Source organism: Hordeum vulgare, chromosome 3H (genome assembly GCF_904849725.1).
Source record: "Hordeum vulgare subsp. vulgare chromosome 3H, MorexV3_pseudomolecules_assembly, whole genome shotgun sequence".
Lineage (NCBI taxonomy): Eukaryota > Viridiplantae > Streptophyta > Magnoliopsida > Poales > Poaceae > Hordeum > Hordeum vulgare.
In genome coordinates this window covers 471,604,290-471,630,459 of record NC_058520.1, presented here as the reverse complement: position 1 = coordinate 471,630,459, position 26,170 = coordinate 471,604,290, and the positions used below count along the sequence as shown (strand labels likewise).

Here is a 26,170-nt window from a genome sequence, read left to right as displayed (position 1 = left end):
AAAATGATGCCCAACGTGCCGACCCATTGCCAAAACGCGTCCACTTCGCGTCCGCACCAACCCATTTCCGACCCAAATTTGGGACTGAAATGTGTCGGCGCGGACGCGAAGCGGACGCACGCGCGCCCCCTCGGTGTCCGCCCCCAACCACCGTGGTCAACATAATTTATGACGGCCGCCATCCTCGGGCCCACGCGTCGCCGACCGCGGGCGGCCTTTTTTAATCCGAGCGTGCGGTGGGTTCCGCCATGTGTTTCCAAAACCCGCCCCCGTCCCCATCTGGCCACCTCCTGGGCGACCGAGCGACCAAACCCTAGCCCACCATCGTCGGCGGCTTCCCAAACAAGGGCAAGGCCCCGCACTTCCCCCGCACCACCTCCCCGCCGTCGTCTTCCCGGCCTCGCCAGCGCGTGAGTGTTCCAGTGCACCAAGCACGGTGGCATTGGAAGCACCGTGTCACACTCTCTTACCCCGACGTCACGCTACCGACGGCTGTCACCTGGATGCGAAGAGGATTCCCGTGTCGGCCGTGCCGCGGTCGGCGCGGGTGCATCTGGAGGCGGTGACCAAGCGACGGTGTGTGCCGACGACGGAGCAGCGGCGAGACCCCACATACGCGGCCGACTCCCCTAACTGGGAGGTGTGGTTTGCGGTGGAGCACGAGGAGCAGCACCGCTGTGGCGTGCGCCATGTGCAGCCAGGAGGCCCTCCGCCGCCCCTGCGTGTCGTCAGCGACGAGGACCAGGGGACTGAGGCCGCCTACCAGGCGGCGCTCGCTGGTGTCCTCCGCGACGGCGAGGAAGAAGCGCGGTGCATGGCCGAAGAGGAGGCGGCGTACCAGTGGCAGCTCGCAGAGGACATGGCACTGTCGGCCGTCGGCGACTGGGTCGTGCCACCTCCGCTGGAGCACGAGCCCGAGCCAGCGCTGTCGCGGCAGTTCTACCAGTGGACCGACGTCGTTCAGAAATTCGTCAGTGCGCTGCCATGTGGCTGGGCGCGACCCCGCTGTAGGAGGAGGCCTACCTCGAGCACTGGAGGTCGGTGCACCTGCAGGCGGAGCGCGCCAAAGGCCCGCGACTCATGGAGCTGGAGAAGGAGGAGGAGCGACGGGAGGCGGAGGAGGAGAAGCATGCTCGTGGTGCTGTGCTGCCACCGCCATCACCACAGCCCGCGCTGGCGGGGCACACAACGGAGGCACACGCAACTGCGCTCTGGAACTCGGCGTTCCCTGGGCCGGCCGTGCGCCAACGCTGGTCGACCTCACCGGCCCCAACGACGACGACAACAACGCCTAAGGCTGCATGGCCGTAGTTTTAGGTCTTTTATTTTATTTTAATTTAATGTATTGCGGACGCGTGGACTGTCGTCGGTCTTCGTGGTCGACTTTTAATGTTTAATGATGCTTTATCTTTTTCTTTTTCTCGTCGGTAAAAAATGGGTCCGCAAGCGTTGGACGCACGAGCCGACCCATTTGCGAAAACGAACATTCGTGTCCACCTGGCCGAACCAAATGAACAAAAACGAACGAAATCGCTGTCCGTTTGGATCGGCCGAACCAAACGAACAAAAAACGAACGAAATCGCTGTCCGTTTGGATCGACCCGTTGGAGCCCTTAGCATCACAAGTTGGGTTTACAACACACAAATACGTACATCGGCAGTAACCAGCACACGAATCCTGTCAACACTACGCATACTCATTCGAAGGGAGAAAAATGCAGGAGATCACTACCACGCATACTGGGCCGAGCAGGTGAAACCGGAAACTGTCCGTGGAGGCCCGCGTCATCACTCCCCTTGTAGCACTGCTCACCGAGTCACGCGCCAACGAACCATCGCGGCCGCCCCCGCCATGGCAGGCACCAACGCCGATGCCGGCGTCCCGCACGACGTCCCGGTCGTCCAGGCACAGCCCCGAGTTGCCGCTGAGGTCGAGGTTGCGGCCGAGCCGCCGCAGGAACGCGCCGTCGAACGGCACGGCCCCGCCCAGCCCGTTGTTGCTCAGGTTCAGGTGGTATATCCTGTGCAGCCTGCTCAGCCCCGCCGGGATCTCACCCGTGAGGTTGTTGTCTTCGAGCGAAAGCGTCGTCAGGCTCGCTAGCTGACCAAACGCTGCCGGGATCGGCCCCGAGTAGCCGGACCCAGCTAGCCGGAGTTCTTGAAGACGGGCGAGGCTGCCGAGCTCAGACGGCAGCGGCACGTCCATCGGGTTGTTGTCCATGATCAGGTACTGGAGGTTCCGGAGACCGGAGAGGCCAGGAGGGAAGTGCCCACTGAGGCCGTTGTTGCTCAGCGCCAGGAAGGTAAGGGCGGTGAGGTTGGCGACCGTGTCCGGAATGCCGCCGGTGAGGTTGTTGGAGCTCAGGTCCAGCTTCTGCAGCTGGCGCAGGTCGCCGATCCGGCTGGGGATGGGGCCGGACAGCGAGTTGTAGCTGAGGTCGAGGCCGACCAGGCCCTGGAGCTCGCTGATCCGGCTCGGCACCGGCCCGGAGAGGGAGTTGTAGCTGAGGTCGAGGTGCACCAGCGACTTGAGCTCGCCGATGCCCTGCGGGATCTCACCGCGGACGAGGCCGTTCTGGGAGATGGTGAGCACCTGGAGAGACCTGAGCCTGACAAGCTGCGGCGGCATGACGCCGGACAGCGACGGGTTGGCCCTGATGCTGAGCTGCTGCAGGGTGGACGACGAGAGGTTGGCGGACGGGAGGACGAGGGCGGTGACGGCGGCCGGGTTGTTGAAGCACTCGACGAAGAAGAGGGATTGGAGGCGGGGCAGGGTGAGCACCTGGGGCGGGAAGGCGGCCGCGTCCTTGCACGACGGGTTGGGCTCCACGCCGAAGTCCAGCCGAGTGACGTGCAGCGGGGCGGCGCTGCCGGGCGCCGGCTTGCACTCGAGCCCCGGCCAGGGCGCGCCGCAGGGGTCGGGGCTCTCGGAGCGCCAGTCCCGGTCGGAGGAGACGGCGTCCATGACGAGGAACAGCGTCTCCCTCTCCGCCGGGTCCATGGCCGCCGCCACCGAGAGCAGGCACAGGAAGGCCGCGATGGAGGCCGGCATCGTGGCGTCCATTTGCTCGTGCGTTCCGCTCGTGGGCTTTGCCTTTGGTAAGCGTGGTTTTTCCGGGGTTTAAGAGCAGCAGAGCCCGGCTCGGCCGCGTGGGCGACGCGGATGGGGCCAGTGAACGGTGATTGACGTGACGAGCCTGATGTGACCGGCCATGGCCAGAGAGAGAGAGAGAAAGAGCATCGTGCAAAGAAAGGTTTGCGCATGGGGCGCCGGAAAAACCATCGGCCTCCACACGATTTAGGACTAGTACGAGCAGCGCACAGGAGGCTGCTGTCTGCACAGTAGGAGGCACCACACAGTGTGGCACGTCATTTTTCCCACAAGGAACCGCGCATATGGTCCTCGCTATAGAAGGACAGAGCCAGCAGTACTACTGCTACATAAGATAAGTTGACTGGTCAGGCAGTAGTTAAGTCACTGAGTAAAACTGGGTTATCAGGCCAAGTACAAGAGAGAGGGACCCCATCGCTGCATTACTCATGCAGCGAGGTTTGGACGAGTAATACCTACATGCGTGTTGGTGTCCATCTGTCTCAAAGGTGTGGTGCTGCTGACACAGCCAGCAAGAAGGTTGCTGAATTCAAGTGGCGGTGACCGGTGAAGGAGACACGTTTTGTTTGGCCAATACAAGCTCATGAGCCTTCTCCGCAAACAGCAAACATAAACACTAAGAGCATCTCCGATAGCATATATTTATATTTGGATATCTATATGTTCATATAGACAATGATCTAAAAAGATTCCTTCGTATACACGTTCAATTTTATAGCAGAACGTCTATATATAAATTATTTATATTCTTTTTTATATTTTAATAATATTTTATAACTACCAATTCAACTATCATTTTATAACCTCCAACGGCTCTATTCCAACTGCTCTATTACAGTCCTATATATATATGTCACCCATTCACACCTCTCTTAGATCATTTCATTTTGTGCTTCTCTAATCTCTCTTTTAAGTCTTGTGTCTTCTCTCCCACAACACAATGAATGAAACATGATTCATTTCGGACATGCTCGTCAATTCGTCGTCATCGTCTTCATCGGACGATGACGATCTAATTCTTACAGCATTTGCGGAGTGCTAGGAGGAAGAGGAGACGATTGGTCGACGTCACGGCTGTTCGACGCTGGGGCGGCGGTATTTGTATCGCGAAAGAGGTGCCAGATTTATTCTACTCTCGAACGACTACTTCAAAGAAAATCCAATCTTTCTCGAAACTTAGTTTTGTTGAAGGTTAGTATTACAACATTATTCTCAAGAAAACGTCCAACGTCTTCCATCTGCAAAAAAATTAGAAACACACACACCTTCAGTCCAAATGCATTTCTTGCTCCCGTTCCTTCCTCCCCTCCCCCCCCACGCTCGTTCCTCACACCCCCTGCGCCCGTTCCTCCCTCTCCGGCGGAGGGCGGGATTCGCCCTTTCCTCCACCCGAGAGCGCGACGGCGGCGGGATCCGCCCTTCCCTCCACCCTAGAGAGTGGCGGCGGCGGGATCCGCCCTTTCCTCCAACCCAGAGCGCGGCGGCGTCGGGATCCGCCCTTCCCTCCACCCTAGAGCGCGACGGCGGCGGGATCCGCCCTCGCCTCTTCCTCCTCTTGGCGCAAAGGAGAAATCTGGCACCCCGTTCGCTATGGACAACGGGTCCACACCGTCCAGGGCTGGACGTTGTGGAGCTCGATTTGGACGACGTCCAAGTTTAGACGTCCGTCTGGACGAGCTGTTGGAGGCTCGTTTTTTAGCCTTCATGGTTTAAACGACTATAGACATCCGTTTAGACGAGCTGTTGGAGATGCTCTAACAAAAAGAAAATAGTACTAGCATCGAAACTAAGGAACTGAGATGTAAATAACAGAATCAAAATGAAGTACTCAAACATTTCAAAAGGCATTAATAAGAGGTAATAGCACTCCTGGTCTCAGAACTTGCACGACATGTGATGGTTTAGAGCATGTTTAGGACTGCTCTGCTCCTTAAAATTCAGCTCCGCCCGAGAAAACACAAGTCAAACAAGCTAGTTCCACAATATGCCGCTCCGCAAAAAAAAAACTAGAATCTCGGATACAACTCCAAAGTTTTAATGAAGCTCTTGAGAGGGTGCTCCAAAAAACTGTAGAAGCCGGAGTTGGGAGTGTTGGAAATATGCCCTAGAGGAAATAATAAAATGGTTATTATCATATTTCCTTGTTCATGATAATCGTCTATTGTTCATGCTATAATTGTATTAACAGGAAACAGTAATACATGTGTGAATAAATAGATCACAAAGTGTCCCTAGCAAGCCTCTAGTTGGCTAGCTCGTTAGTCAATAGATGATCATGGTTTCCTGATCATGGGAATTAGATGTCATTGATAACGGGATCACATCATTAGGAGAATGATGTGATGGACAAGATCCAATCCTAAGCATAGCACTAGATCATATTGTTCGTATGCTAAAGCTTTTCTAATGTCAAGTATCTTTTCCTTCGACCGTGAGATTGTGCAACTCCCGGATACCGTAGGAGTGCTTTGGGTGTATCAAACGTCACAACGTAACTGGGTGACTATAAAGGTGCACTACGGGTACCTCCGAAAGTGTCTGTTGGGTTGGTACGAATCGAGATCGGGATTTGTCACTCCGTGTGACGGAGAGGTATCTCTGGGGCCCACTCGGTAGAACATCATCATGAGCTCAATGTGACTAAGGAGTTAGTCACACGATGACGTGCTACGGAACGAGTAAAGAGACTTACCGGTAACGAGATTGAACAAGGTATTGGTATACCGACGATCGAATCTCGGGCAAGTTCTATACCGACAGACAAAGGGAATTGTATACGGGATTGATTGAATCCTTGACATCGTGGTTCATCCGATGAGATCATCGTGGAGCAAGTGGGAGCCACCATGGGTATCCGGACCCCGCTGATGGTTATTGGCCAGAGAGGTGTCTCGGTCATGTCTCCCTGTCTCCCGAACCCGTAGGGTCTACACACTTAAGGTTCGGTGACGCTAGGGTTATAGGGAATTGTTATACGAGGTTACCGAAAGTTGTTCGGAGTCCCGGATGAGATCCCGGACGTCACGAGGAGCTCCGGAATGGTTCGTAGGTAAAGATTGATATATAGGACGGATGGTTTCGGACACCAGAAGTGTTTCGGGCATCACCGGTAACGTACCGGGACCACCGGGACCACCGGAGGTGGCCCCGGGGGTCCACCGAAGGGGGGCAACTACCCCGGGAGGTAAGATGGGCCAAGTGGGGAAGGGAACCAGCCCCTAGGTGGGCTGGTGCGCCTCCCCACTCAGCCCAATGCGCAGGGGAGAGAAAAGGGGGGGGGGCAAACCCTAAGTCAGGTGGGCCTAAGGGCCACCTGGGGTGCGCCACACCCCTCCTCCCCCCTTGGCTGCCACACTAGCCCCCATCTAGGGCTGCCGCCCCCCGGGAGGGGGAAACCCTCAAGGGGGCGCAGCCCCTCCCTTCCCCTATATATACCGGGCACTTTTGGCCATTGGGAGATAGACTTCTCCCTCTCCCTCGGCGCAGCTCAGCCCTTCTTCCCCCTCCTCTCCGCCGGTGCTTGGCGAAGCCCTGCCGGGAGACCTCATCTCTCCATCGACACCACGCCATCGTGCTGCTGGAGTTCTTCCCCAACCTCTCCCTCCTCCTTGCTGGATCAAGGTGCGGGAGACGTCACCGGGCTGCACGTGTGTTGAACGCGGAGGTGCCGTAGTTCGGCACTAGATCGGAATCGCTGCGAGTACGACTCCATCAACCGCGTTCTAGCAACGCTTCCGCTTAGCGATCTTCAAAGGTATGAAGATGCTCTTACCCCTCTCTCGTTGCTGGTCTCTCCATAGGAAGATCTGAATATGCGTAGGAAAATTTTGAATTTATGCTACGTAACCCAACAGGGAGGAAATTACCCAACACTGCCACCAGTAAGTGGATACCCCTTCATTTCCCCCCTCAACCAATCAAATAGATTCCTTTCACCAAATTTTCCATTCTTGAAGCTCGAGCTAGATGGAATCCAAACATTCTCTTGGCAATACTATAGCTTTTGTATGAAACTGCTCCAAAGTAAATTTGATAAAGTGAAGCTTATTTTGGTAAAGTGGAGTAGTCCCAAACACGCACTTAGTCCTAGAACTTATAAAAGTGATATAACTAGTCTTATAACTTGTCCTCGAGATGCACGTTTAGTCCTAGACCTATCATACACAGCCACTTGGTGCCGGCATGACGGAGGCAGTCAGTGACTGCGTTTTTGCACATACCCCCCGTCGTTTGTCTAATTCAACCCACAGTACAACACGTGATTGTTAAGTTATCCACCTGAATTGATTTTGTCATGCTCAATCTTTCGTCAACTCGCTCGTCGCTCGTTCTCCTATCGGGGTGACGCCGATCGCTGCCTGGTGGCTGACATGAGCACTCATGGCAGCGGCGCTAGAGTGGGTTGGCGGTCCGCAACCGCCTTCACCCGCACACCTAGTCCGCTAACACGGTGTCCTCCCTCCCGACTATGATTCATTCACCTCTCCTCTGTTTCGTCTCCTCCACTTTCTTGCTCCAATGTCGGTGTCAAAACCGGCAGATCTCGGGTAGGGGTCCCGAACTGTGGACCTTGGATCAATGGGTTGTAGGAAGAAGGGGGAGACAACGGTTTACCCAGGTTCGGGCCCTCCTATGGAGATAATACCCTACATCCTGCTTGATTGTATTGATGAAGATGATTACAGAGTAGATCTACCTCGAGATCGTATATGCTAAACCCTAGATGATTCAGCCTTCTCTACACAGATAGGGGCCTCTGGTTTATATAGACACGAGGGACCCTAGGGCTACAAGTTACCAACCATAATCAGGGGTAGATGAGCTGACCTAGTCCTTCTAAGCTTGAAGTACACGCCAATCTTCAGAACATTCCTTCGAGAGTAGAGGTCATCATAAGGCCCGATCTTCAATAGTACGGCCCAATGGGCCAACCCGACATAAACTAACCGACAGCCCGAGGACCCTACAATCCCAGACTCCCTCAGTAGCCCCCGAACTAGCCTTCAACACCGGTGTGTTCAGTCTTCGGCCACCCCACATATCAACGGTAATCGGCTTGCAAGGTGATTTCCCCTCATGCTCGATTGACTCTGATTTGATTGCTCCACTAACCTGCATGTCTTTAAAACTCGTATTTTTTATCAAAGGCATTTAAAATCCCATGTGTGAATAGTCCCTCAATTGTCAGGTTTTTCTCATGAAAGGTCGACTCAAACCTTGGCTCGAGGCTATGTTTCAAGGGGCACATTCTCTCAACGAGGAGATCGTGCCTCCACATTTGCCGGGATACGAATAACTGCATAGGCTTACCTACGCGCGCAACGGTTTGATAATTTCTGGGGAGTGGCGGAGCAACTGACGCAGTAAGAGGGATCCTTGGTATTAAAGTGCCTTATAAAAAGGAACGAAGATCCACAAATCTTTACCACCTGCATCCTCGGCTTCACTCTTGCCTCCTCCAAGCTCGAGCACCCAGATCTAATGCCCTTTTCGTTCTCCTTTCTCGCCGCCATCTTCGAGCTTGCACCATTGCCGACTCTCAGGGCAAGAGGGAGGTGTTGACCGCCACTGAAGCTGACATCCGGGAGGTAAAGCGCTTCGGGTATCTTTCCCCCAACCTTGCTCATCGGGCAGCGGAGGCAAGCCAGGTGATTCCTACACCAAGGCTAGGTGGGCGGGTAGTGTTCATTCCCCATTTCCTCCGGGGCCTTGGCTTTCCCCTTCAACCTTTCGTCACGGGCCTCATGTTCTACTATGAATTAAAATTCCATGACCTTCCTACCAATTCCATCATGCACATCACCTCCTTCATCATCGTATGTGAAGCTTTCTTGCGGGTTCATCCGCATTTCGGGCTATGGCTCAAGATGTTCAACGTCAAGCCAAAATCGGTGAGCAGCGAGAACGCGGATTGCGGTGGGGCGGTGATAAGCAAGCTTTGGAAAATAGTATGGTCGGAGGGCACCTTGATAGACACTATCAAGGGCTGGCAGAAGGAGGGGTTCTACATCACTGAATCACGAGAAGCAAACTCAGAAGCACCCGCCGAATTCAAGTCCGGCCCACCAGTGAGGCTAACCTCCTGGGTTAGAAAAAGCCATAGATTGGGAGTCACCCGTAGATGTAAAGATGATGCAGAAACACCTCAAACAGATGGTGGCGACAAACATCCATCTGACTGACCTGATCCAGGTCACGCTTCATTGGCGTATCCTACCCTGCGAGCACTGGGCCAACCCGATGTGGGTTTACAAGCCTGACGAACCCCGGGTAATAAAAGAATTCTTCCGCATCACCCACGAGGATATATGGAAGATATTTTTCAAACCCTAGGAGTGGCCGACCGAGGAAGAAGACATATATTTGGATGACAAGACACCCCCAGTCGAGGTATGTCTGAGTATGTACATGTCGAAGGCTTCTCTTTTTTAATGGAAGTGTTAGTTTTCCTCATATTGTTCCAACATGAATGGCTGACCAAGGCGTGAATATCCACGAACCAGCCCCTCTACCCGAAGGGCCTCGGCCGGATTTGCTGACCGCGATGCTGGTTCCGATGCCGTACACCGTATCGGAGCCAAAGAAAAAAAGAGAAGGAGACTTGTGGGGGTCTTTGTTACCGAGGACTCCCGGACACAAAGTCTCGGGACACACATGCTTCCTCTACCCGAGAGGAGGAGGACGCGGAAGATGAGGAGGAGAAGGACTCCTCGCAATCAGGGAAGAGAGCCATGCCAGAGGGGGGCGAAGAGGCCCTGCCTCCTGTTGCTCCGAAGAGGCCTTGTAAAAGCAAGGTTATTCTTCTTGATAACTGCTTGGACTCCGACGACGAGGTCAGGGAGTTCGAGATGGTTCACCGCCAAGCCCCCAGGGTCAAGCCTCCGACCCGAAGGTATGGAATCCGATGACTTTATTGAGTGGACTCCACACCGAGTTTTATGTTTAACTAGTCGGTCATGTGCCTTACTTATCGCAGCCCCATTCGAGACCTGCCAACAGATCAGATCTCGGGGGGAGATTTTCTGCCAGCCGAGCTGGCGAGAGCGGGAATGTGTCCCGCACCTCCCTTCGCCAGGCCTCTAATGAGGCCGTGGAAGTGGCTTTCCATCAAGCCCCGCCTGATGCGAGGGGCCAGGAGGTGATGGCCGAGGTGAACACCTCGGACACCGAGGACCAGGAGGTCCTGGCTACAAAAGACGTGCCAGGCATCGTGAACGAGGAGGCTGTGTCTCAAGCCAGTTCCCCGGGCAACTCAACCCGGGAGATCAACCCTTCAGAAGGTGGAAGGGAGGGTCGTAATTCGCCCGAGCTCCCTCCAACGTCTTCGGCGACACCCTCGGTGCCGCCCATCCAGAACGGGCTACGGTCGAGTGGTCGGCAATGATGGAGGAGATTCTAGCCAACTCCTTCATTGCTCATGAGCACCACACCTTAATGGGTGTGGTTATGGAGAGCATTCAGTCTGTTAACAACGGAATGAATGAAGCCTTTATTGGCTTATTGACGCGCTTTAAGGTAAAACACTCATTCATTAATATTGTTTTTATATATTTAAAATATATTTTTACTGGTATGACAGCCAGAGAGCCAGGGGACCTGGAAAAGCTAACTCGTTGCTCAAAAAAGGATTGCACCAAAAATTGTCCGAAGACTTTGCTTAGAACACTTGTCTTAAGAAACTTGGTTAAGCCAGGTTAGTTAAATAGGCTGAAACCATGCTGGCAGATTGTGCACTTTGTAGGCCTCGTCATCGTTCGCCAATGGTAATGCGTTGGAAATAGCCGAAGTAAACGGAAACTGCAAATGTCCGATGAAGAGATTGAGCACATCAATGGCCGGTTTGACGAGAAGCGGGGTAAGTTGTATAAGAGTACTGCATTTTAGTAATATCCGACGGAATGTCCTAGCCCTGCCATATGACCATTGTCATTTTATCTTTGATCAACAACTCAAGACAAAGAGCTTGAAAAGCTCCGAGCCGAGGTGGAGAGGGCCAAACAAGAGGCGTTTTCCCACAAGGCGGCGACCGAACAAGCGGCTGCCAAGCTGGACACCCTGAAGACCATTAACAAGCAATATGAGGCCAGGGTGACGGAGGTCCAACAAGAGCTGGAGGAGGTGAGGTCGAAGTGTGAGGCCTTTGAGCAAAAAGCCAAAGATCAAGCAGCCGAGCAGACCAAGCTATCCGACGAGCTATAATCAGAGTGGGTGGACCGGAGGTTCTATGAAGAAGAGGTGCACCAGGCCAAGCTGATGGAAACCAGTAAGCCATACTTACTGCAGTGTGCGTTTGGTGGGAACCGGTTTGCCTTTCTTACGCGGGTATGGCATTCCGCACGCGCCTTCACCAACCTTCCGCAAAGTGCAGCGGATGCAGCCAAGTACTTTGCGGCTCATGACGGGGATGCCGAGCAACGGCTGTTCTGGGCTCGGTTTGAGACCGCTGAGTCTAACCCTAGTATGAGCTACCAAATGAAGCAACTCCTGGAGCTACACATGATGGCCGAGCTGGCTATGAAGGACATGTGTGTTCGGTTGTGGCCTACCGAGCCCTTGCTGAACAGCTACTTCGCCTTGGTGCGGAATCTGATCGACACCGCACCTCGGATTCAAGCCCTACAACACTCATCATGTATAGAGGGGGCTCGGATAGCCTTCGTGCGGATGATAGTGCACTTCTTGGGGGTAAAGCCACTGAAGATGGCTAATAATCTGCCGCCCACCAGAAAGGAGCACACACGCCCTGAGTTGTACTTCTCTTCCGCCATGGAAGGTGCTCGGACAATCGAATCGCAATGCTCCAAGGATGTAGCATTAGAATAAATATATGTTGATGTAACTGAGAATAATTTGCCTTAAGCAATACATGTCCTAAGTTGAGTATGCTTTATATTATTTTGATTCCTATTGTGGCCGTTTTAATCTGAAAGTTGCCAGTCGTCGGCTTCAGCCCCCATGTAGATACTACTCGGGGTGTTGCATTGTCCGCACATAGCCCTTAGACGATTTAATCCGTGCCCGAAGCTGGTAGTGTAGGAGGCAAACGAGGTAATCAGACTATCAGGCTTTATCGCTTTCACTTAGCCTTAGGAATGTTTATAATGCGGGGCTAATGACAAGCCCCCAACCCTTGTTGCAGTAATCGAAAAAATTGAAGATCGGAATGATTACCGCGGGGTTTAGTTAATTGCAAACCCGTCCGTGTGACACGGAATAGCCTCTATCAACTATGTGAATAATCTCGGAGCAATCCAACTGTAGACCCAAGTCATAATTCAGAACCGATGCATATAATGCAAAATCCCGAGAAACCGAACACAAATGTAAAAGAAAGAATGACAGTGTAGTACTCGGGGCGGTGAATTTATCCCAACCCGGGTTTAGTAGCCGGTCACACTTTTTAGCAATCATGAAATAAATTTGTCCTGTTAGCGCCACGCAGTAGAGAAACATGCATAAAAATAAGTAAATTAAAAGGGAAAGAGGAGCAGCTGTGACAAATATGAGCGGGGAATCTTATATTTTCTAATTGGATGCATCATACAAGCTTTCACGTTAATCCACATCATCAAAATTAATTTAGCCGTTAGATTAAAACTTTAATGATCAAGATCTATTAAAAGACCTTGCCTTATAAAAAATCACCTGAAGAATTAAACCCACACGTATAGAGACAAAAGACAATTCCTATTACAAAAAGAAGACATCACGCGGAAAAAAAAGATAGTCTTAACACTGTCAAATATATTTTTAATACTAACACTATCAAATATAGCCATCATGATTAGAAAAGATCATCTAAACACTCACGTACAATACTGAGACACTTCGTATTATTAAAGGGCTATGTCACGTGGAGAAAAAAGAGTCATGATGCTATAAAAGAGAGCTATACACCGGAAATTGCTTTTGGCTCCCGAGCTCCATGGAGGTCTTTAAATTTGAAACTCAAATTTCTTGAAAATTCGTATTTTCATATTTTAAAAAAATATGAGAAAAAATATAGGGATAAGTGAAGGCGTAACACACATGTGTGTAAATTTTCAGAAGAAAATACAATGAAATGAGTGATGTGCAAAAAAGACAAATCTAAGGCTTTTTTACACATGACACTATTCATCGTTTCAGGTTATGAACTTGACTTTTTTGTGCAGATCGTATTTTAAGATATTTTATCCTAAATTTTTGCACACATACACATAACATCCTTTTTTACTTGCATATATTTTCTTCAGATTTTTTTAAACCAAAAATTTTGAATTTTGAATTATTCAAAAATTTCGGCCTCCACGAAGGCCGAGCTCCAAACATCCGCTCTCGCTATACACCCGCAAGAAAAGCTCTGTAGTTCAACTTCTAAAAATCATGCCTAACTAAAAAAAAGGCACGTGCCTTCTCCTTTTTGAAAAAAAGGAAAAAAAGATACGTACAAAATAACATGTACACCATGTGCATGTACTCTTATTTATTTATTTTTTATGGATCACGTGCATGTACTCTTGAAGAAAGAAACAACCACATACAAATAAGGAACCTGCAGCCACGCAAAAAAAAGGAATCCACAAATGATGAAACAAAATTATGCGTAATAATTGAAAAACAAATACCAAAAATAAGATCCAGTCGAAATAACTCCATATGGCTCCTAGATATTATCACAAGAAACACAATCAATTTAATATGTGAAATCACCTAATTTGTAAACAAGAAGGAAATATGCATAGTCACAAATCAAAAAACATATATGAACTTAATCGCATTATGAAATATAAATGAAGGAATATCAATGTTTTTTCTAGGGTTTGGAATATCAATGTGTATACACTTGGATGGAAAAGTAGAACGTCGAATATTTCAATGAGGGACATTTCTCAACCAGATCCATTAACTTCTAAGTGTTTAGTGTTAAACACTTTCCCCAAGTATTATGAGACACTATATCATTTGATTGCGTTCTAGACAGATACATTCTGAATTTACATATGAAAAAGGATCCACATCCCAATTCCCAAGAAAACATAAACTATGTAACCGTCCGTTTGAAGTAAGAAAATAGAAATGTACAAATATTGAGTCCTCAAGCCTCACGTTAAGGAAAATAGGCCTATTAATGATGGAAAAAGGAATTCCCACCCCATATACTTAAATATCCCTCACATATATCACCCCTAACTAGGTCATTTATTTTATATGTGAAATCACGTAATTGTAAGACAAGTAGAAAAGTATGCATAAATTGTCGTGCATTGGAAAAACATATATGAATAAAAACCTGTGAATAAACCATAGTTGAAGGAATATCAGTGATTTTTGTAATAATATGAATAAATTTTACATATAAAAGCTTTTTTGTTAGGATTATGTGAGCTCAATATTTTTCATTTTAATACACCTTTAATAATAATTGTGTATCTTTATAATAGCTAGGCCGTGCAGATGCACGGGTTAATGACTAGTTTTCATAATTCTCGGCACCAAGGCCACCGTGTACAGGAAATTATCGAAATTAAGCAACGCCTCCCCTCCAGCCTTTTGCGAGTGACTTGAGGTACACCTGGCTCCCTCCAGCCTTTTGTGAGTGACTTTACGTACACCTAGCTCCTAGTTGCATTAACTCTCCAAAACATTGAAGGGCGTAGGTCCTTCAAAGGTTGTTGAAGATGGAAGACAGGCTTTCAATTGAAGAGCCATGAGAAGCTGCCGATGACATAGATCTTGACACTTGGGAGTCTCTTTACGGTATCCCTTATGTGTCCGAGAAGAAGCTGGTACCATAGTTTGGTTTATCCGAGCATATGGTACTTGTTCGAATGCTCCCACAACATCCCATGTTATTCAGAGAATGGAATTGTGTACTCGAGGGACATACCTTGAAGGTGCTCAGGACATGCTCTGGCGGACCTGATTGAGCTCGGGATCACTTACCTGCATGTCGAGGCTTGATCAACTTGTGACTTGACATTTCACTGTTGTTCTCGCTTTCGGCTGCTAAGGCTGCAGTGTGTTCTTCGGTCCGGAGAGATCATTTTGTATCACCATTGACGGTGATGACTCCTCGGGGTCTGGGCATCTTGATCTTGAGATAGGCATAGTGAAGCACCATGTTGAATCGAGCGAAGGCGGTGCAGCTGAGCGGTGTGTGGTACCCGGTGCGGAAGGGGGCAATGTCCAAGATCAATTCTTCGCTGCGGAAGTTATCGGGTGATCCGAACACGACTTCCAGCGTTATGGTACTAGAGCAGTGGGCTTCAACGCTTGGAATCACTCCTTTAAAGGTACTGTTGCTTGGTTTTATTCTGGATGGGTCAATCCCATCTTTTTCACCGTATCCATGAGGACTTTGGTGAGGAAGTATCCATCTATGATGGGATCTAGAACGAGAGCGCCCGACCCTCCGTGACAGATACTGGTCGGATGATCCCTGCGGTCGAATGTGATCGGGCAAGACGACTGTGGATTATACTTTGGAGCTAGAGGTTCTACGGTTTAGACTTCTCAGAGGGTTTGCTCCCGCTCCTTATTGGGTATGTGAGTCACGTAAATCATGTTTACGATGTTTACCTCAGGAGGGAACTGTTTTTGGCCCCCATTGTTAAGGCCACGGGTCTCCTCGTTGTCTTCTCTTTGAGGGCTCCTGCCTTGTTCTTCGGCCGCTGCTTTGCCGGCCTACTTGAATACCCAACAATTATGGTTGGTGTGAGTGGTTGGCTTGTCTTGGGTGTCGTGGATTTGACAGGGTCATTCCATAATTTTTTCCCATTGTGTTGGCCTGTCTTTGTTCCCTTTGAAGGGTTTCTTCCGTTGTCCTGGCTTGGAGCTACGGAATCCACCATTTACTTCTATGTATTCGGTGTTGCCGACGGGGAGGCGGTGCTTATTCTTGTTTTTTTCCTTGGCTTGCATTTTTCGTCCCGAACCTCAGAGGTTCCAGGGTCGTCGGTGTTGTGGCTACGCCGAGTTAGCCAGTTGTCCCCGGCCACGCAAAAGTGGGTCATGAGGGATGTGAGGGCAGACATTGTCCTCAGCCTGTCATGTCCGAGCTGGCAATCCAACCACTCGTCTCAAATGTTTTGCCTAAAAGACGCTATTGCTTCAGCGTGCGGGGAGTCCACAATTTGGTTTTTGTTCGTTAATAACCGGTTCCAGAACTCTCTGGCTAATTCGCCCGCCTTTTGGATGACATTATTTAGGTCGGAGGAATCCAGGGGTGGGACATAGGTCCCTTGGAAATTGGACAGGAAGGCTTCTTCGAGCTCTTCCCAGCTTCCGATCGAGTCCTCGGGCAGGTTGTTTAACCAGTGCCATGTTGGACATTTCAACTTGAGGGGTAAGTATTTGATGGCGTGGAGATCATCCCCTCTTGCCATATGAATGTGGAGAAGGAAGTCTTCTATCCATACGTAGGGATCCGTAGTTCCGTCGTACTGCTCTATGTCGACGGGTTTGAATCCCTCCGGAAATTGGTGTTGCATTACTTCGTCTGTGAATCATAGTGGGTGTGCGGCGCCTCTAGTCTGGGTATCTTGTGCCGGAGGTCGGTCTTGGATTGATACCGGTATGAATCCCGGTCTAAGGTGTAGTAGGGAACTGAGGTGGCTCTCCATCCCATCTAGTGGGGGAGTACCTTCTGGACCCGTAAATGGACATGTTGCAACCTGTCTTGTTATCCAGGTTGTATCATAGGTCGTGTCTGCCTCGAGGGTCCACTTTTTCCTTCCCCTTCCCGCCGGGAGGCCCGAGATAGTATTCGGCGTCCTCCACCGCCCTGTCGCGCCCTCGGAGCGGGCGGTCAGGTTGGTCGTAATCTGTGCGCTTGGGGATCCGGGTTTCAGGGCCTCGTCATCGAATTGTGGCAGCAGTCAGCGAGGTGGGTAACTCTTCTTCTAATCAGTCCATCCAGGGCCGTACTCTTCTTTGGCGGCGAGTACATTAGTCCACCTGCTGTTTATAGTGTCTTGTTCGGCCTCGAGTTGTCGTTCCTTCGCTTTTAAGCTTTGAGCGGTAACTAGGAGTAGCTATCGAAACTCTTCCTGACCTCCAATGTCATCGAGAACTACGAAGGCTTCATCCTCCGGGTAGTCGTCGACGGGGGGGGGGGGGGGTAATCATCGCCGTTTGGCTTACTGATGTCGTCGGGGTCGTCCTGCTCCTCGGGCTTGTCCGCTTTCTCTTGTGGATGTTCTAGAATTTCGAGGTTACCATGGTCCTCTGGGGTTTTATTTTCCCCACTGCCTTGTGCATGGATTTTTCCCTTGTTCGCTTTAGCACACTTACGCTGCTTTCGACGCTTCGATTGCTCCTCCGTGGATTTGTCAAGTCATCATTTGGCTCGGGGGGGTGGGGGGGAGTCCCGTTGTTACACTACGGGAATCACGTATTTTGCCGTATGTTAAGATCTTTGCCGTCAACTTTTCGTCGTGGATGATGACAAAGAGCTATTTTGTCGTCAGCTGCTGACGGCAAAGAATTACTGAGAGCATAGCCAAATTTTTCCGTCTATAATAAAAACTATTGATGGCAAAGATATGTTGGTGTGTGTAAAAAACAACTGATGACGGCAAATACATTTTTTGCAGTCTATAATAAAAACTGATGAGAGCAAAGACATATTTTGCCGTATGTAACAAAAGTGATGACGGCAAAAAATCTTTGCCGTCTGTAGTTTATTTTACACACGGCAAAAAAAAAGACACCACGCGGGTCTCTCTCGCGGATTGATGACTTGGCAGCATCCACACCACACATCTCCCGCACCAGTCCACAAGGCTCTAGATCCCGCCCCACCTCGCACGTCTCCATCCCCACTGGCCCACCCCCACCTCACGTCAGGTCTCCATCACCTCCCCACCCCACCTCAGGTTTCTTCTCTCCCTAGTGCTGCACCTCACGTCTCCATCTCTTCTCTCCACCCCACTGTTTGTTCCCCGACAACCACCCCACCACCGTGCCCTCTCCACACACCTCCAACTCCGGCGAGCCAGGCACAATCACATCCGCCCACTGGCCTCGGGATCCCATCGCCACCTCGCTGTCGCGGCGGGCGTTCTCGCTACTCGCCGGCCTCAGAATCAAATTGCCACCTCTTGGTCAATTCCGGGAGCCACCTCCCGGTTGTTGTTCGCGCCACCTCCCGGTCGGGGCGACCGCGCTTGCCGCCCGCCGAACCCCGACTCCTATCGCGTGCGACGTCCTGCCTTCTCATGTCGCGAACTCCTGGTCGGGGCGGACGGTTGCGCCAGCCGGTCGCCGCCGCCAACCACGGCCTCCTGTCGTCACCACATCGTCGGGGCGGCCTTCCACACCTGCCGCTAGCGGGCCTAAAACACCTCCCGCCTCGCCGCTTGCAGCCGCAACATCTCCCCCACCCGCGCCTTGCCAAATCTCATCACCGCTGAGTCCCGTCAACATCCTGCCTCCCTGACCTCCGGGTCTACTCGCCCCCTGTCTACATGATGTGCAACGCCTGGACTTCAAGGAGAAACGCGAGAAGGCAGTGTATAAGAAGACCAAGGACTGTATTGCTTTTTTATCTTTAGTTTCAGGGTGCATTATGTAATATGCGAGGATTGCTCTAGAAATTGGGCTAATGTCAGGGTCCTTGTTCAGATTTGTATGCACTGATTGACTGCGGTTTCAAGGCCCTTTTCTGATTCTCCATTAGGAAAATAGACAGTTCAAACAAATTTATGTTTGAGATTTTTGCCTACGTTATTTTGAGGTGTACATTGTCGGTTCAACTTTTTTTTAATAATAATACAATGCTTCACCATCTCGGGCATTGAGGTTGACGGCAAAGATCTAGTATAGGTTTGTCATCTGGTAGTTCTTGCTGACGGCAAAAAACTCACATTGTTCACTAGGCACGCCATTCTGTTAGATACTTTTTTTGCCGTTTGGTAGTTCTTGTTGACGACAAACAAGGTTGACTAACGGCAAATTCTTTGCCGTCTACTCTCCCTTCAGTTGACGGCAAAACTACCTTTGCGGGCATGGTGTACGCCGACATTGTTTGCCGTCGTGGGCTCACGGCAAAATTTTCGCCGTCTGTAATTTGTTCTTTGCCGTCTGTAGTATCCTGATGGAAAAATGCCTGATTCTTGTAGTGTTACCATGCGTGTCCACCATGTGGACATCATAAGTATAAGTTGCGGCCCATTACCCTATATCTGTAGTAGTGGGTTCATCGGCCTCGTCTTCCGTGCCCTCAAGCTCCTCGGAGCCGTAGTCTAACGCATCGGTTAAATCTTCGACGGTAGCTACCAAGTGGGTGGTGGGTGACCCGTAAAAGTCCTCATATTCCGACTCAGATACGAACTGCGAGCATGTCGGGCTGGTTGAGATGTGCAACGATTGGTTTTGGCCGAAAATCTCGTTTAACACTGAGGGCTCGTCCTGGCACATCGCTGGATGTTTTTCGGAGTTAGCCTCCGGGACCTCCGTGAGGGAGGCGTGTTCAGCAAAAGTCATTTGTTGTGATCCAGGCGACATGGTAGGGTCCGGTCTTGGGGCCGACTCTTCGGAAGAGAGGGATCCGAGGACATGGCTGGACGTGGGACCTGAAATAAAGCTTCACGGTTTTTGATCTCATCGACCGAAGACGGGATTCTTGCGAGGACCAGATCGCTCTGCGGATGGGTTGGAAATTCAAAACTCCCTAACCTTGTTTGCTGATCGGGGACGAATCCTCTGATGTGGCAAAGACGGGCGGTTGGGTGTGCACACAGTGTAATGCTGCCGAACGAGAGAACCTGCGTGGTGACAAAGATGTATCCGTTGTTGATTCTGTCGCTGAAGGTTAAGCAAGCCATCGATCTTCTCACCGATCCAACAGTGGAACTCTCAGTGAAAGCACCAATGTCGGTGTCAAAACCGGCAGATCTGGAGTAGGGGGTCCCGAAGTGTGGACCTTGGATCGATGGGTTGTAGGAAGAAGGGGGAGACAACGGTTTACCTAGGTTTGGGCCCTCCTATGGAAGTAATACTCTACGTATGGCTTGATTGTATTGATGAAGATGGTTACACAAAAGATCTACCTCGAGATCGTATATGCTAAAGTCTAGATGATTCAGCCTCCTCTACATGGATAGGGGCGTTTCATTTATATAGACACCATGGATCCTAGGGTTACAAGTTACCGACCATAATCAGGCGTAGATGAGCCGACCTAGTCCTTCTAAGCTTGAAGTACACGCCAATCTTCGGAACATTCCTTCGAGAGTAGAGGTCATCATTAGCCTGATCTTCAATAGTACGGCTCAATGGGCCAACCCGACATAGACAAACAGGCCGCCCGAGGACCCTAGAATCCCGGACTCCCTCACCTGCCTCTCCTGATTTTCTCCCTTTGCTCCGGTGGATCGGTAAGTTTGGTCTGTGTTTGAGGCTTGTTCGGTGGTAGGCGGTGTCTGTGGACCTTCCATGCGTAGTAAATCATGTGTATTCGGTGATGATTTCGCTCTATGGTTTTGGACTATAAAGAAGGGGATTTTTGAGAAGAAACGGGCGATTTCAGTCCATGATAGTGGGTTGATGTACTTTATGTTTAATTTTTCGTCAATGACTATGAAACTGGGCCTAGGGTTTTGCCTTAGATCTGTCCAGTTGAAAGTTTGGTGAAAAAAATATGAACTTTGTAGTTCATTTATGCTTACGATGTGTTAGTGGTAAAATTCGAGTAATGCCATGCAGCAACATCATCTATACCATAGTACATAACAATTATTTGAGTATTTTCAGTACAATAATGTATTTTTCTATGGAATTTGGTGCGTATTTTTGCAGTTAACTGAATTTCTTCACTTAACTGAATACCTTTAGTTAACTATGCTCCTTCAGTTTACTCATTTTCTGCAGTTGTGTTGATGCTCTCTTGTAATGCTTACATTTTGCACTTTTTGGATGGAGTGTGTGATTCAGCAATGGCACAAAGTGTGGATACTCCATTTTTACACTAGAACTAGAGCATGGTAGCCCTATCCATGGAGCAAGCAATGAGAGGGAGTACTATAACTCTTATGTGGAGGTTCTTGATTATGTTGATTCTTGCAATTTCTCATATGCAATCCTTGAAGAATACTTAATATGATCGGCATATCATGCGGGTGAGCACATCATATATTGGTGCAGACCTCACAAAACAATTTCAAATGGGATGGTGAGAATTAGAGGTGAGTAGGAGTTGCAGCATATGATCAGAGCTAGTGCTTAACATAAAGTGATTGCAATCATGGTTGACCATTCAGATTTTATCTGTCGTTTCAGACAAGATTTGGTATTGAAGCTCCCATTAGTTGAGAGCCCTATGAGAATGTCCAACTCTAATATTGGTGCAGTCACTCTAGTATCTTCTCACAACCTCATATTGGTCAATGTTGAAGATCCAATTTCAGAGGTTGCATCAAATGGAACAGTAGAAGAGCCAGCATCTATCAGTGTTAGCTCATTTCTCACTGAAGGTGCAGAGAACTTGCTTATTGCTCGTGCAGAGAACTTGTTGATTGATGTTGCAGAGAATTTGCTTACTATTGGTGCACAAAATTTGTCGAGTGATGGTGTAGATGGAACGGTGGCAGAAAATTTGAGGTCTAAAGACATTGTGATGTCACACCCTGCATTTGTATCACCTCATTATATTAATAAAGCTTAAAAAATTAGGACCAACAAAAAGTTTTTGTGTGTTGTGATGCTTGACTTGATTGTTATTTGATTGCTTGTGTGAGTGTGCTCCTCAATCATAATGTTCCTCCTACTCCCAAGACTCATCTCCTTGATCCAAATCTTTGCCCAATGATCATGCCATATGTGTAGGACATAAAAACAATTTTTTTATAAAATATTATTTTGTCGAAAAATCATTTATTTGAGTTAGGTTTTCAAAACCCCGTGAAGAGAGGTTTGTACTACAAGTCCTCAAATTAGGGTAAAGCTTTTATACCAAGGATTTTAGTTGAAGCCTATTATATATAAGACTTCCTAAAACCACAAAAATATCATTTTAAAGTCTATTTTTGTATTTTATTTAAATACCCTTTTCCGAGGCTAGAAATTGTCTTTTATAGGGAAAAAATATTTGAGAAAAATTTAGGGAAACACACTAGACATATATTTTCCATATATATGAGTTTCATCACACGGTCATGTTCAAAATATTGGACAAAACCTTCCAAAACACTTTCTCTATATTTTAAGTATTTGAATTATTTCTATAAGAAATATAATCAAATAAGTCTAGGAAAATTATAGCAAGTCACATATGCCCCATGTGATAATATTGCCAAGTTTTATGTGAATGTAAATTGTTTTTGTTCACAAAAGTGCCCCAAAATCCTTTTTGTTCAGATCCAACTTTGAGCAACTTTACATTGCCAACTATCACCGTTTGCTCTCAAACTTTGTGGGCATGTTCTAATCCTCTAATAATGCATGCACACCAAGTGGTGCATCAAGGAGAACAAATCTACTTGCTCAAATCACACTAAATCCAATTTTGTTGATTACTAGGGTTTGAAATGTTTAATTAGAAAGTTTCTCCTAATGAGGTGAAAAATGTTGATCAAGTTCAAATTGAGCCCATGCCTAACCCTGTCAATTTTGACAGTCCTTGTATAGCCCTAGATGCCCTAGGAGGGCAACAAACACCTACTGCCATGAACTAGTGGACAAGCAAAGATACCCCAAACAGATTCTCCTTGCTCCTAACTTTTTACCACAACCCCGCCTACTTCCCTTCTATCTCCAGTAACTCTTTATTGGATAGGGAACAATCATTGGTGGGTAAACCCTTCCATTTTGCTACTTGGGCAGCATTGCCATGACCTCCTCCTCCTCTCCTTTTATTTTGTACATGCAAATGCCCCTAAATTTTAGCACAACCTCATTTTGTGGAATCACTAGAAGGGATGTCTAGAGGGGGGTGAATAGACTACATGACAAATTAAAACCTAGCCTCTTCTAATTTTAATTGTTGGCAGATTTTAGCATTTATAGCAAGTCAAACACACCCTACACGGGCCGGGATCTGTAACTCGGTCCAATCATTGACGAAATCGATGACGTCTCCCTCCCACCTCCCCGGGCGGCGACTCAATGGCGATCTGGAATTCTAGCCGGAATCTCGTCCACCCTTGCCGCCCATCTGCTCAGTTGAACCTTCTCTACACTTCTCTCGTGGCCGGTCATGGCCTGCATGGGAGGTTCCACGTTGGATCTGGATTTCTCGCATGGATTGGCTTTCTCTCATGGGGTTTATCGCCACTCGGGTTTTACGATGCATCCTATGAAGCATCGTCGCCCCTTCATTATGGTGATCTCTTTTGGACGTCACGTTTTCCGGCTATCGCCTGACACTATGGCTGCCGCTCTGGAATCGGTGATTGGTGGTTCGGCTATTGAGTTTCTGGTTTCTCAAATCACGGATTCGGTTTTCTCTTTCAAGGTCTCATGCATGCAAGTTGGCTTTCATATTTTGGACGTGCGCTCTTTCACATGCTCAAATTTTAAGCGCTTCTTCCATCTTTGGGGACATGGAGGTCCCAATTGGCGTCGGGAATTTGCTCTCTGGAAGAAGCAATGTGATGCTGAGTGGATTATTGTGAGCCCCTCCAAGCGGAGGGCTTCTCTAGGTCTGATGGCCATGCATTCCAGACCTCTTAAGTCTTCTCTCAAATCTGGATCTTCTGTTCGTAAGAATTTATCTTTTGCATCCCTACAGCAATATGAGGTTTGCAAGGGTTATAGATATCCTGTTTCCCATGATGAGTTAGTCACTCTTGAGCACGCTGGTTATTCGGTGCCTACCCCTGAACGTGTGATCATCTCCGCACCACCGCCGGCTGAACTCCGGTGGACGGTAGCCTCGCCGCACATTACGTTTGACACCGTTCCTTGCCAAGTTTCCTCTCCCGGTTCTTCCAGCGAAAATTTTCAAACTGCCAAAATTTTCGGAACCTCCCAGGCGCAGCATAAGGATACAGCTAATCCAACCGAGAATAGTGGGATTCCGTTGTCGGGGGCAAGTCTGGATTCTGAAAAAAATCTCCACTCTTATTAATGAGCCTGCTGAGGTTATTTCATCCTCTGGGCCTGATACTCAATCCATGATGGATATTCCCTCTTCTCAAGAGGCCCACATGGCCTTTGACGAGCTTATTAATGGCATGGTCGAGGATATCTTTTCTTGCTCTATTTGCAACGCACGGGGCCATCTAGCCGCGAACTATACGGCTTCGCCTGGCTTCTCTGACAGTATGGTGGGCCGCGCACGATCTAGCGGAGTCTCTTTTATGCGTAATAATTGTCTTACTGGGAACTGCAAGAGACCCACCACCTCCCGTGTCGCTGATATCTTGGGAACTGCTGATACCCTTGGCGAAACAGCAACCCCTGCCAAGCAGTTCCGTCCTGTCTCATCGCCGTCGTCTCCTCGAACTCCCTCGGCGACACCACCCATCACTCCGCCACCACCTCCAGCAATGGCAAACTTCGAGCTTGATCCAGAGTTCTTCCTCCCGCCTGGTCACAACATCATTGATGGAGGGGCCGATCGGCTGCCACAGACTTTCACCACGCCGGCAGTACCCATCACCCGGCGCCATGAGCGCTTCGTCATTGCCACGGTTCATCGAGCGCCACCTGCTGATGAGGTGATTCAGGTACGACAGGAAGTTGCTGCCCTTCTCCTACATCAAGGCTTCCATGTCCGGTCTGCTCAGCCCTGGATTGAGGGGGTAGGTTTGTTCGAGCTCCGGGATGCAGCGGAGAGTTATGCTACAGTCCACATGGTACCGCAGCCTCTTGCAAACTCGGTGGTGCGATTCATCCGTCATGATCACGGTCTCGGCTTCCGTGGCCAAGAGGGTTTTCGCCAGGGCTGCCTCATGCTTCTGGGGGTGCCTTTGGATTACCGTAACACCGAAGATCTTAGGGCGGCCGTTAACACCTTCGGGGAGTTTCATCATTGGGTCCAAGACGACCCATATTTGGTTCGCTCTATTGTTTTTGCTGCCTTTCCTGAAGACCGGCTAGTACCCCGCAGCATCAGTTTCTCAGAATATTCGGCCTGGGGTGGCGCACGGGTGTCCTGGTCTGCTCCTGTGTACATTTTGGGTACGGCGGCTGCTGAGATTCTCCCCAATGATGAGGATCCGATGCCTCTCAATGGCAATCCTCATCCACTCCCTGGGCAACTTGTTCATCACAATCTGCAATTTGCTTTGCCCCCATATCCTGCTCTAGGATGGAATGCGGTGCCATTAGCCCCAGGAGATCCTGGGCCTGCTGCTACGGATGCTGATGAAGGTGGCTGGGGCCAGCCACCCGTCAACCTTGAGGCTGGAGACCGGGGTCAGCCACCTGCTGACGGAGGAGGCTGGGAACATGCTGCGGCACCTGCTGCGCCCGCTGATGCGCCTGCTGTCGATCCAGTTCAAGACCAGAATCAATGGTGATTGATCAGCCAAGTCCCTCCTCCTCGGACTCGGTTCATGAATTGGTCGACCTTGATCCACAGCAGGGTCTGATGGTGGAGGAACCGGTCATTCCAGAGCTGCCCCTACATCTTCCTGATGCCGCCAATATTGATGTTGAAATTGTTGATGCTGCTGTTCTCGCTGATGCCCCGGACAATGCTGGGCTAGAGGCTCGTGTTGATGTTGCTATTGCTGGTCGGGCCAATGGGGCCGAGCTGGAGGTGGAAGAGCCTAGACTGGAGGAGGAGGAAACAAACCCTCTGGCCATGGTTATCTATACTGCCCCTCCACCTGATCAGTCCAACATCACTGTTGAGGTGCCTAGGGTTTTATTTGGGCCACCCTTGCCTCCACTGATGTCCTCGACGCGCACTTTTGAGAATCTGATGGGCCCTGCTGCTGCTCTGCATATACCACGCCAGTTCCAGATGCCACTCCTTCAGCCCATCCTGATCCCCAAGCGATCCTGGGACGTGGCTTTTGATGCTGACACTCCAGGACCCTCACTGTCGGACCCTGCTTCCTCGCTCTCTATACAGGAGGCATCCCCTATCAGCCCAGCTTCTTCTTCAGAGGACTTATCTTTCCGCTC

At 49.6% G+C, this 26,170-nt stretch overlaps 1 protein-coding gene across 1 annotated transcript; it reads right to left on the bottom strand.

The window, feature by feature from the left end:
* Positions 1 to 1,626: 1,626 nt before the first annotated feature.
* On the bottom strand, positions 1,627 to 3,091 carry LOC123444335 (receptor like protein 29). The gene has a single exon (XM_045121021.1). The coding sequence runs from the start codon at positions 3,062 to 3,064 to the stop codon at positions 1,688 to 1,690; it is 1,377 nt and encodes a 458-aa protein (XP_044976956.1). The 5' UTR covers positions 3,065 to 3,091; the 3' UTR covers positions 1,627 to 1,687.
* Between the last annotated feature and the right edge of the window lie 23,079 nt (positions 3,092 to 26,170).